Source organism: Malaclemys terrapin, chromosome 3 (genome assembly GCF_027887155.1).
Source record: "Malaclemys terrapin pileata isolate rMalTer1 chromosome 3, rMalTer1.hap1, whole genome shotgun sequence".
Taxonomy (NCBI): Eukaryota; Metazoa; Chordata; order Testudines; family Emydidae; genus Malaclemys; species Malaclemys terrapin.
This window is the reverse complement of record NC_071507.1, coordinates 191,204,169-191,223,564: the sequence shown is the minus strand read 5'-3', so window position 1 is coordinate 191,223,564 and position 19,396 is coordinate 191,204,169. Positions and strand designations below refer to the sequence as shown.

Sequence of the window (19,396 nt, the reverse complement as noted above, 5' to 3'; positions counted from 1 at the left end):
ACCTGAGATTTCCAAGCCTCTAGTGCAATGCATGAATGTTGCCTCCAAGTCTTTTAGGATGTTCTAGAGTTAGCAATTGTTTTAGAGATTGTACCATGTTTTTTTCTTCCCAAACGCATTTCTAACATCCTTTCTGATGCAGAGGTTTTGTTTCGGAGGAAGAGACCATTGAAGACGCATCGCTTCCCAATATGATATGTGTGAAGACCAAACCTTGGATAAAAAGTCCATTCTAAGTCTGGGGCCCTCTTGTTTTCTGAAAGAAATGTGAAACACATAGGGAATAGAAGTAAGTTCACACTTTAAAGGTCCACCTTAAACCTTGCTTAGTTATTGAATAATTTTGTTAGATATTCCCTTTAATAATATGAACAACATGCACAGTTACACTAGCTAGTTCACACTGATTGCTCTGCCTGTATGTCTTTGTCTATTCTGGGTATTCAGAGTGTAAACTCCTCGGGGCAGGACTCTCTACTATTCTGTCTTTATACAGTGCCTCGCACAATGGGGCCATGATCTTGGTCCATCTAGGCACTGCTGTAGTAGATCAATAATAATAGTTATGATAAAATATTAAAGGATATCAACACATATAATGTCTAAGATTACAAACAAAATAGTAACTGTCTAAGCTTAAGAAGAAATTTCCTAATATGCATCTTATTGCACAATTGTGCATTACTGGACTTTTAAACCTTCCTTTGGAACATCTGCTACTGGCCACTGTCAGACACTGGATTAGATGGACCACAGAATGGGCCAAATTTAGAGGCAGGCAACCCAGGGGACTGTCTAGGGTGCAAGGCTTGGGGGATGCCAGGCTCGGGGTGCTGTTTCTGTTGTTAGTGACAAAAAGGGAAATAGAATGTTTGAAGTAAGATGTTTCAGGTACTCCATATGTGGATTCATTTTTCACTAATCTCCTAGAATGTTCTGAACCTTTGTAGAATCTTGTGGAACCTTCCAGACTTTCTGAGAATTACGTTTTCCTCAAACATCCTAGAATGCTGTCAGCCATGCCCTTGCAAGTATATAAGGGGAGGGGCATTGCCAGTCAGTCAATGAGATATAAGAACGAACGGAAGTGAAGTATGGTTTGGATGAATGGACTATAAGGTGGATAGAAAGCTGGCTAGATCGTCAGACTCAATGGGTAGTGATCAATGGCTAGATGTCTAGTTGGCAGCCAGTATCAAGCAGAGTGCCCCAGGGGTCTGTCCTGGGGCCAATTTTGTTCAACATCTTCATTAATGATCTGGATGATGGGATGGATGGATTGCACCTCAGCAAGTCCACAAATGACACTAAGCTGTGGGGGAGAGGTAGATCTGCTGGAGGGTAGGGATAGGGTCTAGAGTGACCTAGACAAATTGGAGGATTGGGCCAAAAGAAATCTGATGAGGTTCAACAAGGACAAGTGCATAGTCCTGCACTTAGGATGGAAGAATCCCATCCTCTGCTACAGGCAGGGGACTGACTGGCTAAGCAGCAGTTCTGCAGAAAAGGACCTGGGGATTACAGTGGATGAGAAGTAGGATATGAGTCAACAGTGTGTCCTTGTTGCCAAGAAGGCAAACAGCATATTGGGCATTAGTAGGAGCGTTGCCAGCAGATCATGTGAAGTGATTATTCCCCTCTATTCGATACTGGTCAGGCCACATCTGGAGTACTGCATCCAGTTTTGGGCCCCCACTACAGAAAGGATGTGGTCAAATTGGAGAGAGTCCAGTGAAGGGCAACGAAAATGATTAGAGGGCTGGGGCACTCTGACCTATGAGGAGAGAGTGAGGGAACTGGACTTATTTAGTCTGCAGAAGAGAAGAGTGAGGGGGGATTTGATAGCAGCCTTCAACTACCTGAGGGGGGAGGGTTCAAAGAGGATGGAGCTAGGCTGTTCTCAGTGGTGGCAGATGACAGAACAAGGAGCAATGGTCTCAAGTTGCAGAGGGGGAGATCTAGGTTGGATAGCTTTTCCTAATATTTCACTAGGGGGGTGGTGAAGCACTGGAATGGGTTACCTAGGGAGGTGGTGGAATCTCCATCCTTAGAGGTTTTTAAGGTCAGGCTTGACAAAGCCCTGGCTGGGATGATTTAGTTGGGGTTGGTCCTGCTTTGAGCAGGAGGTTGGACTAGATGACCTCCTGAGGTCCCTCCAACCCTGATATTCTATGATTCTATGAACCTTTAAACAGAAGCTGTGACACAACCTTAAGTATAATAGCACTCCTGCATCACTATAATTTGCTCACTGTCTTGCATCTGATTATACCAACCAAAACTAAACAAAACCGTATCCTGAAATATGTAATTTACAAACAAGATTATCACAGAAACAAAATGAAAAATTGGACCTTGCTACAAGGATGCTCGATTCCTGCACCTTATTCTACTGCTGTCTCCTTTCTTTCCTTTTCCTCATTTTGACCTGCTAGATGTCTATACTTAGCCATCCAGATTTTGGCCTCAACTTCCTGGATGCAGGGACTTTGAGTGGGATTTTCAAATGAGCCTATGTGATTTAGGAGCTTTGCCTTTATCCTAAGTGACTTAAGTGCTTCTGAAAATCCTACAGCATGTTTTCTTGCTTGTCTGTACAATCAATAATAATTCATCATAACTGGCAAGGGAAGAACCAGAGGTTGTGTTTCATGTGGTGCAAATGGGGGAGCCAGTAGAAGCACTCAAAGGAGAGATCGACGTGATAGAAGCAATGAGTTAGGAAGATGATGTTGGCTAAGTGGTACAAAGTTGCAGTACTTACACCCAAAAGATGAAGTTGCAGTAGTCAAGACAGGAGATAATGAGAGTGTGGGCAGTGCTTTGGCAGGTTCGGCAGAGAGAAAAGCTGAATCATTTAAGGAAAATGTGATATGATTTGTATATAGCCTGAAATCTAGAGAGAGCAATGCCACACATGAAAACCAGGTTACAGGCCTGAGTGACTGGGAAGATGGTGGTACTGTCAGGGACAAAGAGACAAGGAGTTTGGAAGAAAGATGAGTTCATTTTTGACTATGTTCAGACTAGTAAAACTGGTGTGAGATCAGCAGTAGGCTCTGTCTGTGGGTGAAACAACATCTGACCGGAGCAGAGATACATTCTGTGCAGCAAGTAAATTATCTTTTCCTGTTATTCTTTACAATTTACTCAAGTGTGGGAGATTGCTGAAATCTGTTCTTACCAGGAGGTGTAATAAACTGATGAGTTTCAGTTGCTGATTTAATTTCAGGTAGTGGAACATCAGCGCATTGAGAGGAAGGTGACAAGGGAAGCGTAGACTTCAGGTCAAGGTCATGGCTAATCAAAAATAAAAGAGACGAGAGATCAGCTATTTCCTAGTAATCACTGAGCTGGAGCAATTATGATTAAGATATGGTAATATTGCACATACTCAGAACAAGAAGGCTCTGTAGAGTGGGTAGAAGGTCGGCTGAGACTGTCTTGACTTGCACTGTCATGAGATGCGTGGCGATGTTCGTTAAGTCTGTTGAATTTTGCTGCACGGCTGCTGAGTTCAGGAAGTTGGGCAGGCTTGTTGACTTGAGACCCTGTAATATGTATCCGATCTCTAACAACTACTTTAAGAGAGGCTGCAACAGTTCCAAAACTCACTTCCTGCTTGGCAGTAGAGTTTGCGTAGTACAATAGGCCTGATGTTCCTCTGATTTGTCAATGGGGTTACAGCAGAGTAAAACTACAGTAAATGAGAGGAGAATCAGACCCACTGCCTTCAAGTTTTTCCTAATAGTTAATCTATTGTTTTCTAGCTGACCCTGGAAGCTTTTGTTGTTCACATACACCAAGAATATATCTGTAGCCTTGAGTATTTTCTTTCATCAAGATTTCATCCTCTAAAGTCCTTCTTAACGAGACCTGTAATTGCAACTAGAATTATAGCCCTTAGACAGCTGCTAGATCTGGTTTCTAAAAGGTTTATCTGGTGTGCTTTCCTGGATTGAAAAAAATCCCGAGTTTAAGCATGTTGGCTAACGTGGGAATCAAATCCCATTTCTGATGTTGCAACATCCTGCCACCAACCTAGTGGCAAAGTAAAAGAATGCCCCCACATGGAAATACACCTTTTCTAGGATCCGAAACTTTATTTTCAAAGTCATCTTTTGCACACCCCTTAGACATAGTTTGCAGACCACTAAACCACTGGATTAGTAAAGGAGACCCTCGGTTCAGAACCCATCAGTTCTTCCGCTCTCTTAAATTGTGAGCTGCTTAGAGCAGGGACCATGTGTGCTTTGTACAGCGTACAGCACAATGGGGTGTAGATCCTGAATGGGGCCTTTGGATGCTACCACCAATAAAAATAATAAATAAAATAATAATCCTAGGGCTACACCACTGTGATGTGATTTTGCCCCACAGGATGAATTCAAATACCCCTTTTGCCCTACTCCCCTAACCTTTACCATCCTCATCACCTTGTGACACAGAGCTTCCCTCTGATTTCTCCATACTACCTCCCTCGCCTGTGGTGAGCGGACTCTATTCCCAGAGGGCGTGGTGCTCCCACCACATCTCTGTGACACCCAGGTCACTCTGGGGTCTTGGCTCTCCAGAGATGAATGTGCAGGAGGAGTAGGGGCAGAGACTCAGTGCTAATTATGCCAGCTGGAACAGCTTATTGTGTTGTCTCTTGGGTGTCCAGGAAACGGGAGATACCAAACTCTCCTAAATATGGGGGTGATCTCATGAGTCTTCTCCCCCATGCCTACCCCACACACCAGTTTATTGTGGAATCTCACAGGGGTGGTGGATTTGCAGGCTCAGAGACAGAGTCTGTTCACATTGCCTACCACCCTGCCCCCAGAAAGAGGCTGGGGCCCACATGGTGTGCTAGGTGCCATGTAGTGTCATGAGTTTATGAATGAATGGCTTAACCCTATTGCCTAATCTGCCCCTTCCCTGGCTAAGCAATGTCCCTGCTTGAGCTTTCGCCAATGGACAAGGAAGGGCAGGGGCTGATACTGAGAAGGTGGGGGCAAGGGTTACAGACGGAGCTGAGGGGTAAGAAATTGAGGTGTCTGTGTTTGGTGTGAGGAGTTGGGAAGGTCTGAGGGCAATAGCCAATCAGAGCAGAGGGATTTGTAATAGCCAATCAGAGCAGAGGGGTGAAAGGATAGAGATCACATTTCAATTTACTATTAAAAGGACCGTACAAAGATAACTCAGTAACAACCATATCCTGGGCTAATTAAACATTGGAAGGCAGCAGAGTTCGGGATACTGTTATTAATTTGGAACCCAGAAGAATCCACCATATTTAAGAGTTAATAAGTACTGTTGTTGTTGTTCACTTATATCATTATAGATTTGCAGATTCCTGTACAAACATAGATTGACACGACCCATGCCCTGAACAGCTTACAAACTACAAAAGATTGGACATGGGTTTATATTAGAGGATATGAGGGATTATTGGAGAGGAGAGCAGGATGGGAAGGATTCCTGGAAGAAGTAGGTCAGTTTTAGAGAGGAATCTGACGGCTGGGGCAGGGGGAGAATACTTGGTGGACAAAATAGAGAGACTTTTCCAAGCTTAGGAGCAATTTATATGTGTTTCATGGGTGACTCTTGCAAATACACCCTCTGGCACACATGTCTGAAACACTTCCATCAACCACATTTTAAAGTGGATGAGGATAAGTGGATTTTTTTTTAAGCTGATCTGAAACTACCAATGCTCTAGATGCCAACCTGGGCACTGGGAAAGTAGGTTGGAATTGGCTGATTCCCCACTTAATCTTTTCTTCCTCCTCCTCCCAAAACACTTGCCACCCCTGACCTGCCACCAGACACTCCCAGCCCTGCTGACTCTTTCGGCTGACATTAGCACTGCCTGTAAAAGAGGAAGCATTGTAGTGCAGTGGTTTTCAACCTTTTTCCATTTGCAGACCCTACAAATTTTCAAATGGAGGTGCGGACCACTTTGGAAATCTTAGACTTAGTCTGCGGACCCCAGGTTGAAAACCACTGTGAACCCAGAATCAGCAGCGCTTCCTTCTCCCCTATAGGTGGCACTACTGTTATGTCCCAGGTTACTGTGGGGCTTGTTAAATCAAGGTGCTTAGAGTCAGAAGAGTGGAAGATAAATTATTAGCACGTCTGCATGGTGTGACTCTTACAAAACAAAGGCTTGGCCAGACTGGCCAACCTTGTACCAAGGTGGACGCTATCTGAGCTGGAATCTGGCAGAGTGACTGGGACAGAATTAGTTACTGTTTGTAAAGAAAAGTGAAAGATAGGACACATTATAAAGAGTTGGGAATTTTTACTACCATGAGAAGGCCAGGCTGGGACAAATGAGTACTCTGTACGCAACATATATACTGTATTTCTATTTCCAGTCAGTTTTTACTGTCTTTCCCTCTCAGTTCCCTTTTTCACAAGATTTGTTTACCTCACTGGCTCCTCCCTGCTTCTTTGCTCAAAGTGTTCCCTACGTGGAATATGAAGCAATCATGTTAGAGTTGAATCCTGGAACCAGGAACATTCATACAAGTTTCAAATTAGGCAAAAACATTTGCCCATCTCTAAGTATTATATGATTCACAGGCATAGTGCAAATGTAATCCATGTGCCTAATAGGGAGATATCTCTTTAAGAGCCCCCACTTCTAGTGCTGACAGACCCTGGTGGTTGGCGGGCGGGATCAAACCTGGGGCCTCTGAAGCTTAGTGCATGAGCCTCTACTGCATGAGCTAAAAGCCAACTCACTGTTAGCTAAGGCGTAGAGCAGACTCATTTAACTCTCTCTTTAAGTGGTCTCGGTGCCACTAGATGGGACAGAACAGTGGTCAGTTACACAGACATAAATAAATGTCTAGCACTCAGGCTGTCTACAGGCTTCTGCCAGCATAGCCATGTCAGTCAGGGGCATGAAGACGAGTGAGTCCTGTTCCGGCAGAAGTCTGTAACATAGATGCAGCTATACTGGCAACGCTGCTACTGATATAACTTGTTTCTCTCATAGGGTGGTTTCACTGTAGAAAATACAGCTTTGCTGGTCTAGTTGCATCCACACACACTGGCAAAGCGCTGCTAATCAGTATTCCTATACTGGTAAAACACTCGTATTTTAGACATACCCTGAACACTGACTTTAGCAAAGCTTTTGATACGGTCTCCCACAGTATTCTTGCCGCCAAGTTAAAGAAGTATGGGCTGGATGAATGGACTGTAAGGTGGATAGAAAGCTGGCTAGATCGTCGGGCTCAACGGGTAGTGATCAATGGCTCCATGTCTAGTTGGCAGCCGGTATCAAGCGGAGTGCCCCAAGGGTCGGTCCTGGGGCCGGTTTTGTTTAATATCTTTATTAATGATCTGGAGGATGGTGTGGACTGCACTCTCAGCAAGTTTGCAGATGACACTAAACTAGGAGGCGTGGTAGATACACTAGAGGGTAGGGATCGGATACAGAGGGACCTAGACAAATTAGAGGATTGGGCCGAAAAAAACCTGATGAGGTTCAACAAGGACAAGTGCAGAGTCCTGCACTTAGGACGGAAGAATCCCATGCACTGCTACAGACTAGGGACCGAATGGCTAGGTAGCAGTTCTGCAGAAAAGGACCTAGGGGTCACAGTGGACGAGAAGCTGGATATGAGTCAACAGTGTGCTCTTGTTGCCAAGAAGGCTAACGGCATTTTGGGCTGTATAAGTAGGGGCATTGCCAGCAGATCGAGGAACGTGATCGTTCCCCTTTATTCGACATTGGTGAGGCCTCATCTGGAATACTGTGTCCAGTTTTGGGCCCCACACTACAAGAAGGATGTGGAAAAATTGGAAAGAGTCCAGCGGAGGGCAACAAAAATGATTAGGGGTCTGGAGCACATGACTTATGAGGAGAGGCTGAGGGAACTGGGATTGTTTAGTCTCCAGAAGAGAAGAATGAGGGGGGATTTGATAGCAGCCTTCAACTACCTGAAGGGGGGTTCCAAAGAGGATGGAGCTCAGCTGTTCTCAGTGGTGGCAGATGACAGAACAAGGAGCAATGGTCTCAAGTTGCAGTGGGGGAGGTCCAGGTTGGATATCAGGAAAAACTATTTCACTAGGAGGGTGGTGAAACACTGGAATGCATTACCTAGGGAGGTGGTGGAGTCTCCTTCCTTGGAGGTTTTTAAGGCCCGGCTTGACAAAGCCCTGGCTGGGATGATTTAGCTGGGAAATGGTCCTGCTTTGAGCAGGGGGTTGGACTAGATGACCTCTTGAGGTCCCTTCCAACTCTGATATTCTATGATTCTATGATTCTATGAACACAGCAAAGTTTGAAAGGCAAAAGATGCCAGTTAAAAGTTTCCATAAATGGTATTATCTTTTTACAATAGTCACCCTACAGAACTGTTGATGATTTTTTTATCCCATCCTCTGTTTAGAAGGCAGTTTGAATTTGTGTTGTTCTAACATATAATCATGGGGTCTGATTAGGGTTACCATATCTAATAAATAAAAAAAGAGGACCCTCCACGGGCCCTGGCCCCGCCCATTTCCCCACCCCACCCCCGCCCAACTCCGCCCCTTCCCCGCCCTAACTCCGCCCCCTCCTCCCTCCCACTCCCAGCCATGGGGAAAGGGCTGCCCCAGCGCTACCGGCTTCACGGTTTGCCGGGCAGCCCCCAGATCCTGTGCTCCCGGCCAGCGCTTCCCCAGCGCAGCTGGAGCCCGGTAGGGGAAGCGCCCAGCCGGGGGCGCAGGGTCTGGAGGCTGCCCGGCAAACCGTGAAGCTGGTAGCGCTCGGGCTTTGGGCAGCCCCTATGCCTCCGGACCCTGCGCACTTCCCCTCCCGGGCTCCGGCGGCGCAGGGTCCGGAGGCATGGGGACTGCCCGAAGCCGGTAGCGCTCGGGCAGCCCGGCTCTTAAACAGAGCTGAAGAGGAGCAGAGCCTCCAGCCGTGGCGGCTCTGCTCCTCCCCGACTCTTCGGCTCTGTTTAAGAGCCGGGCTGCCCGAGCGCTACCGGCTTCGGGCAGCCCCCGTGCCTCCGGACCCTGCGCCCCCAGCCGGGCACTTCTCCTCCCAAGTGCCCGGCTGGGGGCGCAGGGTCCGGAGGCACGGGGGCTGCCCGAAGCCGGTAGCGCTCGGGCAGCCCGGCTCTTAAACAGAGCCGAAGAGTCGGGGAGGAGCAGAGCCGCCATTTTCCTGGACATGTTCGGCTTTTTGGCAATTCCCCCCGGACGGGGGTTTGACTGCCGAAAAAAAAAGGCGCCACCCGCTGCAGCACTTTTACTGACGGGGCAGCTCTCCGAGTCTTCAGCGGCACTTCGGAGGCGGGACCTTCACTCGCTTTGGGTGTTTTTGGCGGCACTGAAGCTTCATCGCCGAAATGCCGCTGAAGACCTGAGGAGTGAGTGAAGGTCCTGCCGCCGAGGTGCTGCCGAAGACCCGGAGCGCTGCCCCATCAGTAAAAGCACCACAGCAGATGGCGCCTTTTTTTTTCCGCTCCCCCTCTTCCCTCCACCTGGCTACGCCACTGGGCTTGGGTCCATCTCTGGTATGAATAATGGCCTAGATTCTGAATGCACTTACACTAGAGTAAATCAGGAGTAACCCTATTGACATCAATGGGCTGATCGCTGTATTCCTGGACCTAGTCATTTACATCAATGCAAAGTGTAATAAATGTTTCTGTTCTGGTTTGACAGCATTTTGCATCCAACTGCAACTCACTGTGCACAGATAGGCCCAATGTTTTAAGGTCTTGTTCAATATAGACCATCACAATGAGAGCAGCTGGGTGCTGAGATCTTTTGAAAATCTGACCCTATTTGTGGGCACAAGGCACTTGAAAATGTGTCTGTGAACTCTCTCAAAAATCTGGCACTTAACATCAATTGGAAGAATTTCCATTAGGGTGCGCAATATGAACAGCATTTTCCCTCCTTTCTTTCTTGTGTGTTATCAGGCTATAAAAATGAATGTATGTTTCAAAGAGGAAGGATTTGTAATTGTAGAACTGTATTAACATACTGTGGATGAAATATTGAATCTGGAGGCTTAGTCCAAAATTCCTGTCTTTTGTAGGGAGATGTATGAGATATTTCCCATGGAATTCTGACCCAGCATAAGGTAACTTTTCACCAATGTTATGAAAGGGGGGGAAATTGCTTGTCATCCAATGTGCAGTTTTTATTTACATTATAAAGCCATAAAAAGTGCTTGTCTCTGAGAAAACAAAAATGTTGCATGACCCCAGCTGCATTTTAGACTCTCCTGCTCACTATCTGTTTTACCTGGGACAAGTCATTTAAACTTCCATGCCTCAGTTTACCCATCTACAAAATGAGGATAGTAATGCTAACTTATTTCACAGAGGTGTAGTGAGGCTTAATTAGTTTATGTTGTAAAGTGCTGTGAGATCCCTGAATGACAGGTTGGTACTTTAAGGCTTGTCTACACTTGAAACACTACAGCTGCACCGCTGCAGTGCTTCTGTGTAGACGCTACCTACACTGATGGGAGGGGTTCTCTCATCAATGCAGGTAATCCGCCTGCCCTGGAGGCAGTAGCTAGGTTGACAGAAGAATTCTTCCATTGTCTGTCTCCACGGGGATTTAGGCTGGCTTAACAATGTCACTCAGGGCTGTGGATTTTTCACACCCCTGAGTGATGTAGTTATGTCGACCTAATTTTCTAGTGTAGACCAAGCCTTATATTGGTAAGATTTGAACAGCAAGTGGAAACTAGTATAGGGCATTGATGAGATCAATACTGGAATACTGTGAATAATTCTGGTGTCCACATTTTAGAAAGGATGTTGAAAAACGAGAGGGTGCATAAAAGTGCCACAAAAATTAGTCAAGGTCTGGAGGTGCTCTACAATGAGAGACTTAGAGCTCAGTGTGTTCGGTTTATCAAAAACGATTGAGAGGTGACTTGATTACAAGTATGTCAGTACCTTTGTGGAGAGGAAAAAACGTTATTAAAGGGCTCTTTAATCTAGTGGAGAAAGGCATGAGAAGAACCATTGGCTGGAATCTGAAGCCAGACACATTCGGATTAGAAATTAGGCATAAATGTTTAACAGTGGGGGTGATCAATCACTGGAACACACTGCCAAGGAAAGTGATGGATTCTTCATCTCTTGATGACTTCAGATCAAGACTGGTGCCTTTCTGGAAGATATGCTGTAGCCAAACACAGGTTATTGGGCTCAATACAGGGGTACCTGCTAAAATGTAATGGCCTGTGCTATACGGGAGGTCAGACTAGATAATCTAATGGTCCCTTCTGGCCTTAAACTATGAATTTAGGCTATTTAGCTGAAGCGCAGTTTTAAAAGAAACACTCACATGTACAACTCTCCTTCACAATAAAATATGTCCTGCATTATGAAATGCTGGAATATGAGCAGGGAACATGACAGGTCAAGTTACCCAGTAAGTATTCCCAGCGGTGATTCACTTTTGATGTAACCAGGGCAGTTTACACAGGAGTGCGGTGGAAACCTTCAAACTTGGTTGAATGATTGGTTGCTTTAGCAACTTGTGGAAATCAAGTTCACACAGAGCAAGATAAAAGGGCTTTCCCCCACCCACCACAACATAATGACAGGGAAAGAAGGACTGATATGTTGATGATAACGTTAAATGTTCAGATTTAAGGGCCTTTTTCATTAATATTTGAAATCTTCACTGTGATACAATCTCATTATTATTTGTAGTATGTCTAGGAGCCCAATCATGCATCAGGACCCCATTGTGCTAGGCGCTGTACAAACACAGCACAAAAAGGCAGTCCCTGTCCTAAAGACTTTACAATCTCATATTTGTTCATTAGTAAATAGTAATTTGGCATAAAGAGAGAAACTTGCACTTCTGGAGATGGCTACTTTATACAGTCTTTTATGAAAGCCGTTTAAATGAGCTGCTGTCCGACATTTGCTCTGGGAGAAGATATTGGAATCATCTTTATGGTGCACTGATTCTGCCACTGACATTGGCAGCAGCATGAGCAGTGGAGTGGAAAAACAAACAAGAGCCTGATATTAGAGCTCTGTGTGTGTGTTGTGCTCCATACTGCTCTGACCCATGTCCACTATGTTTTCAGAAGACAAAGGATGCATTTAAGCTTACTGCATTGTAATTAAAGGGTTATCCTGGCTGTCAGGTGTCTTGAGAATATACATCCCAGTAACACATATACCCAAACTCTGTTACTGTATTTCTGGGGGAACATTTATTTCTGGCAATCCCATAAAAGGCATACTGCAGCTGTAAGTCTTAGAGAGGAATGCCATCTGAAATCGTACCCCATCAGAGCAATTCTGCTGAGAAATTGAGTTCAAAGACGTCCAGATCCCTCAGGAGGATACAGTTATGTCAAACCTTGCTGAATAGATGACTATGTACCTGTTTTAGAACCAAAGCATTACAAAGAGCATTTTCAGCCTCAAGGCAGTAATTTGCTGCAGTGCACAGGCACATTTCCCAGTGGCGGGATGAAAGGAAAACTTTCACCCCATTTTTTTTAAACCTGTACATTATGTCATCTCTAGAAAGAGCCCTGTTGTATGTGTGGCCTGTTGCTAATATTGATTAAACAAACTTTAAGTGATAGTTTGTGGTGTTTGTATCAGCATGCATTAACCCTGTAATTTCAGGGCTTCACTTTAAGTCATGATGATTTAAACCAGATGTTTTGAGTTGAAGTTAACATACAGTGTGCATCTTATTTGTTTTCTTAGTGTGAAACTATTCAGCACATTGTCCATTTTTGGTTGCTCTCAAATGAGACTTTAATAGCAGAAAGTATATTTTATTTTCCACTCCTAGGCAGACAGTATGTTGTGTCAATTTCCCCTTTGGACAGTGAATGTTTTACTGTAGATCACAACTTGGGCAAATACTATATCAAGAGTAAATTTGATTTTATCCAGCTTAATTCTTTTTCCACCAGCGACACTGAGTTACTCCTGTTTTCCACTGGTGTAAGTGAGAGAAAAATCTGGCCTTTAAAGAGTTGGTTTTTAATTTAAAATAAATGTATTTGCTAGTCAAATAAGAGGTGAAGTAGGAAAATCCTATTTTCCAGTAAAATGCAGCAAACAAAAAGCCAGCCTGACATACAATTAAAAAATCCTGCATCTGCATCAACTGTTCTGAAACATATTTGTTTACATGCTTTACTTTGGAAGTACAGGTAATTGTTAATTTATGCTGCATAACAGAATCATTCAAATGAGTCACTGAATGAATACTGTAAACAAACACATGTAACACATTAATTTTTCTAGTGTTAGGTTTTTATTACTTTTACATACACTAGCAAATGTTCTATTACACATTTCCTCAAAATAACAGTCCTAGCAATATGGCAACTGCCTGCAGCCTCTGCTATTAATTGAGAGCTCAGGTGTGCAGGGGCAGTTTGTGGTGCAGGAGAGCAGGTATGTCAAACAGATGGGTAAGCGTCCACTGTACTGGAAATTTACTACATGTCCTTAAAGTATCTTTGATAAAAACCAGTCTGCTGTATAGGGGCTCTGATGCAATTTCATTTAAATCAGTTTTACATCATTGACTTTCATGGCCGCTGTGGGAGCTCAGTCAGAGGCAGATTAAGATCTCCTGGGGCCCCGGGTCAGGGCAAGTAAGGATGCACTGGCGTTGGGACTGTGCCCCCCTCTTCTGCCCCCCCCCCCCGGCTCCACCTCATTCCACCCCTTCCCCAGAGATCTGGCTCCTCATTCGGCCCACAGCCACGCCTCATTTTGCCCTTCCCCTGCAGCCCCACCCCTGTTCCACCCACAGCCCTGCCTTATTCTGCCCCTTCATCCATGGCCCTACCACTCACTCACTCCTTGCTGCCCCCAGGGAGCTCGTCCAGCCCCAGGGCCGCGGTGATTTTTCCAGGGGTCCGTGTGATAATCTGCCACTGAGCTCAGCACTTCTGAGCATCAAGCCACATTTATTTAGATTCCTAACTACGGATTTCTGTTCCCATCTTTGGGCACCCAATTTTGACAGTCTCTAATCCCCTTGGTATCATTCTATTACAATTCCTGATCCTGCAAGCCCTCAATGTGTGTTCAACTCCCACTGAAGTCCAGTAGGAGCTCACAAAATCCCCAATGAGCGAGCAAAATGCCCCTGCTGATTTCAAGCACCAGATTAAATGTGACCTAGGGTTGTCACTGTGGTGTAAGTAGCAGTGACATGGTTGATTTTGCTCCCTGTGTGCTGCATATTTACATTGCTAAGAGCAGCCATTTTGTGTTCAGTGCAGATGACACATACCACAGAAGATAGGCACACACTGGGCTCTCTCTCATGGAGATGTTACTTTTGCTTTTCCTTGTCTTTTTCTTAACTTCAATGAGTTGTTCCTAGTGAAAGTGTATGGTAGCTGTTTGTGTGGGGGCAAGCGTAGCACTCACCTGCCCTGAAAACATGGGGTTGGCATGAGGAAACCGTTCTCTTGTTATGGTCTGGGAGCCTATTCTAGTGACTATTCTGATGCGGAGGTTGAGGATTATCCATTTGGAGCCAGAATGCCAGGGGAAAGCTGAATTTGGAGGGTGAACAGAAGAACACCTTCAAAATCATTCTGTTTTCCAAACCGCTAAAAACAAATACAGAGTCCTGGTGGAACTTGAAGCCAAGTTAGTAAGATAGCCCTGTTGTCATGGTAGGATCACAGACAGGCAGGATGGAAAAGGATTATTACATCACCTACTCCTTGCTGCTAGCTAAGGCCTGTTCCCTGGCTATCATCAGAACTGCAAGTGATGGGAAAGCGGGTGGTGGAGTCACCCTGATAATGTCAAGGACTGGAACTTCATTCTCTTTTGCATTGTAGAGGGATGTAATCATTGCAACATCACATATTTAAAATCAATTTAGCTGATGCTATGTTTATGGAGTTATTTATAGTGTGTTTTATCTTCTTTCCCCCCAGTTCTATTTTTTTAAAGAATGCAAAACACTATACATTTACTGTGATGATCATGATATATGCCATGCATGGCTGTCAGTATGAACTAGCAAGCAGACTCTCTTTGATCTTTATAGTCCCGCTAGTCAAAATTGTAAATTGACTTTCCTGATAGGTTTTTGTTTCTTTTACATTCAAGGAACAATGTGCTGTAGAGACCCTCTTGTGGTAAAAATGTACTTTTCAAAGAGACGCTCCAATGATAAGCTATAACACTAAAGCACTGGGAACATTTGCCTTATGCCACCCTATAATTAGTCTGCTCAATCCTTTATTGGTTTGTGTAGTATGTAGGAATTGGGCAGTATCCCTTTAAATAGTTTGGGAGCCCTCTAATAGTCCTCACTGTCTTCCATGTTTTAGAAGCCTCCAGAACCCTGCTAAAGCAACAGTGTATATATGTAGCAAGCCTTCCATATTGTATATGTTTAGTAAACAGGGATATTTGGATCCTGCTATGTCCATGTGGTACCTTCATATTACATTGTTGTGGAAAGAGCAAAAGACACAAAAGTTTGGTTTTATTAGCAAAAACAAAGTTAAGGTCAAACCTTCTTCCCAAGCTTGGATGCTCCTAGGGTTCCTCCCTCAGGACTACTCAGCCCACGCTCCATATCCTGTCTCTCAAAAGCCACTCCTACCTCCCCTATATCCTGGTGGGATAATGAGGCACCTGTCTCGCTGAGTCAGCTGTACTAATATAACCCAGCACAGTAGGATCAAACCTGTCCATAGGGTGAGTGGGGATTCAGGCAAACACTGCCAGCTGTTACATTTAAATTGTGACTACATTACTCTAGCTGGAACAGCTAGCACACTCTCTTACTTAAGGTTCTGATCCAAAGTCTATTGAAGTCAGTGGAAATTGTTCAATTGACTTCAGTGCTTTTTGGATCTAGGCCTAAATCCCTCCTAAACAGCTCTTTTCTTCTGCAATACCCAAAGGAAATGGGTCAATAATAATATTAATTTAAAATATATTAACTTGAAAAAATAAACAATCCTAGTTGCTCTGGGGATCCCAGTGCTTCCTCGCTATGCCATGTCTTTCATATCTAGATTGTAAATTCTTCAGAGTACGAGCTGACTTTATTTTGTATCTTGTACCCTGGCAACCAAATGTTTGAAAAATAAGTATCAAATAATAACAATAATACAAGATATGTGGTTGTCTGGAGAGTCCTGCATTCCACGATCATGCAATATGATATATTAGAAGTCGGCCTGACCCTACATTGCCCCCCCCCAAAAAAAAACTTTATGGGGTTCAGAATCCAAATTTCACATATTTTTATTATTGCAATAGTGCCTGTGGTACTGTGCAAAGACATTAGAAACATTAGAAACAGTCCCTGAATAAACAAGACACACAGCACAGAGATTAAGACCCAGATCCACAAAGGTACTTAGGTGTTGCTCTGTTCACAGCCAACACCCAGACCTTTCCCATGAAAAACCAAATGAAGAGAGCCCAGAATAGTTAAGGGATGAGGGCATTCCTGTGGATGTGTGTTCAAGTCTCTTTTCATGAGCAAGAATTTGATACTGGGTTCCCCACATCCCAGGTAGGTGCTCTAACCTGTGAGCTATTAGCTATCTCGGGGGATCATGCAATCTGGTTTTCATGAAAACGGTCTAGTTTTCGGCTGCTAGGGTATGAGCTAACTAAGCGACTGACCTGGCATAGGCTGCTATCTCCTGGAAAAGGTTTACAGCTGAGTGGAGGGAGGTACCACAACCCGTCTGTCAAAAAAAAAAAAGCCTCTCCTTTTTTCTCTGCATTTCCTACTAGTAAGCTTAGCGGGTTCCCCACTAAGCTTGCTAGCTTTTGATGCACAGTATCCGAAGCCTGGGTTTCCAACTCCGGGGTGAGGATAAAAAACGTTTTCACTAAGAGGGTGGTGAAGCACTGGAATGGGTTACTTAGGGACGTGGTGGAATCTCCTTCCTTAGCTGTTTTTTAAGGTCAGGATTAACAAAGACCTGGCTGGAATGATTTAGTTGGGGATTGGTCCTGCTTTGAGCAGGGGATTGGACTAGATGACCTCCTGAGGTCCCTTCCAACCCTGATATGCTATGATTCTATGATTCCACCAGGCACCAGAGCACCTAAGGGTTACTCTACTGGACCAATGCAAAACCCTGGATACAAACACTCTAAATTTTCTGGGCACCAGAGGGAATTTTCCAAATCCAGATTTTACAGCTCAGGCTGCGCTCTCCAACTGTTATACTGTGATAACACCATGCAATGCAGCAATGCTATATATTAGCAATAACCTATTGGTTGGATCCCATTCCATTTCTTATTGCAGCAGCATCTGTTAAATGTTGTATATAGAATAGTGTACTCAGTTCAGAAGGCAAAACTAGTTATATCCCTGAGTTCTGTTGCTTGGGTTTTCAAGGGTTTTGTGGTTAGTTGATACATGGCAGTGAGTGGGACCTGGGATGGAGCACAAATTAGACTGAATTTAGGCAACTGTTTTTTTTTCCCCCTCTGTAAGAGAGCCACTCAAGAAAAGTACCTGCATAGACCCAGGTTTCTTTAGTTTGGCTTTGGCTCCAGAAGGCTTGAATCTTTGGCCGAGCTATGAAAGTATTTTTGTATTCAAATCACAGTTCATACGGCTCTGGGGTGAACGAACTGCTACTTGAAGGCTCACAGCCTCAATGCAGCAGCCATGTGCATTAAGCTGCTAGGCGAAAGCTCCTCTTCCTCTGAATGTGTTTCGAAACTGCACTTAGACAATTAAATAAATAAATGGAGATATCCCATCTCCTAGAACTGGAAGGGACCTTGAAAGGTCATCAAGTCCAGCCCCCTGCCTTCACTAGCAGGACCAAGTACTGATTTTGCCCCAGAGCCCTAAGTAGCCCCCTCAAGGATTGAACTCATATCCTGGGGTTTAGCAGGCCAATGATCAAACCACTGAGCTACTCCTCCCCCTAAGAAAAAACTAAGAAAAGTGGTTCTGTAAAAAAATATTTTAACATGGGGGCTTCCAATTTACAGGCAGTCATGATACCCGTAGGGCTGTCATTTTCACAGGACTCCCAGGCCAAAGACAGTTGGAACTGCTCGATGCACAGAAGGGAGACCTCCAAGAAAATTGCAGTAGGACATGATTGCTGGTGATTTGAGTAGGTGCTCTCCTCCCTCAATGTTAGTACTGAACCAAAGTTAGGGGGCACAGTGCTGCTGGAGATGCCTTTCATGGAAGACACAATTCCTCACAATATATGATCATCAGAGATCCCTTGGCACTTCTTGCTAGAGTAGGTGTACATAGATGTAACCACTGCAAAGATTAAAAGGACATGGCCCCAATAATGTTTTACTATTGTCAGCGTCCCTTTCATTGCTTAGATACTTGGGTGCTGGACACTACAAAAAAAAATTCTGGATAGGTGGATGATAGAAAGAAAACGTGTCTTCTGGATGAATACATTCTTACTCCCACTGCCCTCGCTTCACAATAAAATATGAAATGCTAAAACCTCTGCAATTTTGCACGTCACCTAAAATGTTTGCATCACCAGGGAAGTCAGCTGGGTTCAGACTTCAAAGCTTGCAGCCAGCTTACAAGCAGAAGGGTAGACACAGCTGCAAGATGGTGGATCTGAGGAGCTCCAGATCCACCATCACAGTAGTGACTGCTTGCGTCAACCTTAATAGCTCCCCAGGTATGGCTCCAGTCCTGCAGAGTTGCAAAGCTCTGCAAGTGAAGAGTTACAGATCTTTGGAGGTCTTGGACCTGCTCATCTACAGCTCTGCTACTGAAGAGCTTAGGAACTGTACAGTACTACAGCCAAAGCTCAGGGGATATATGTAACCTTTGGGTAACTGCGAATCGCACCTAACTGTGGTTCAGATAATTGAGGTTTGACAGGCACTCTGAGTGCAATGTGATAGCCTGGACACCATCTGTGTCTACAGCTAGAAAACAATGTCCATCCAAAAGCTACTTAGAACCCAGGTTCAAATGGTGTTAGCCATTAACCTCTAACCTTTAGCAATTCATGAGATCCGCTTCTAAAATCATGTTCCCCCTTCCATGCACACGCTTGCTGGAGGGTCCCATTGTAATACACTGAATCGGCATCCTAGGCCTTAGTGCTACATTGAATGTGTTCTCCTTTCATTGTTTGGAAGGGACCTGTTGTGGTTGGGGAATGGTTGGAGGAGGAGGCGGAGCCTGTGTGGCTATTGAGGGAGAATTGCTGAGATGAGGTAAATTAAGAAACTTCATTGCAAGCCTGGGGAGCCAGTGTTGTGACAGTGGATGCGGGGAAGCACAACTTCTATTCAAGTCACTTGCTGTTGGAAGATCCTTTTTATTCTCACACTGATTTATTGTCTTGATCTTTTGTTCCCCTCTAGGTCTGATGTTTTTGCCACTTAATTTCATTGGTCCTTGAAGCTCCTCTTGAACAAGGGAGCAGGAACTG

The 19,396-nt window shown here is 44.6% G+C and overlaps 1 protein-coding gene across 1 annotated transcript in view; it reads right to left on the bottom strand.

The window, feature by feature from the left end:
- SPATS1 (spermatogenesis associated serine rich 1) overlaps nucleotides 1-19,396 on the bottom strand; it is a 71,946-nt gene that overhangs the window by 18,571 nt on the left and 33,979 nt on the right. Inside the window, exons 3-6 of the mRNA XM_054022901.1 lie at nucleotides 4,425-4,484; nucleotides 3,395-3,551; nucleotides 3,185-3,300; nucleotides 95-256 (exon numbers count right to left, since the gene is read on the bottom strand). Of these exons, the coding sequence (XP_053878876.1) occupies nucleotides 95-256; nucleotides 3,185-3,300; nucleotides 3,395-3,551; nucleotides 4,425-4,484 (495 nt within the window). The remainder of the gene's footprint in view (nucleotides 1-94; nucleotides 257-3,184; nucleotides 3,301-3,394; nucleotides 3,552-4,424; nucleotides 4,485-19,396) is intronic.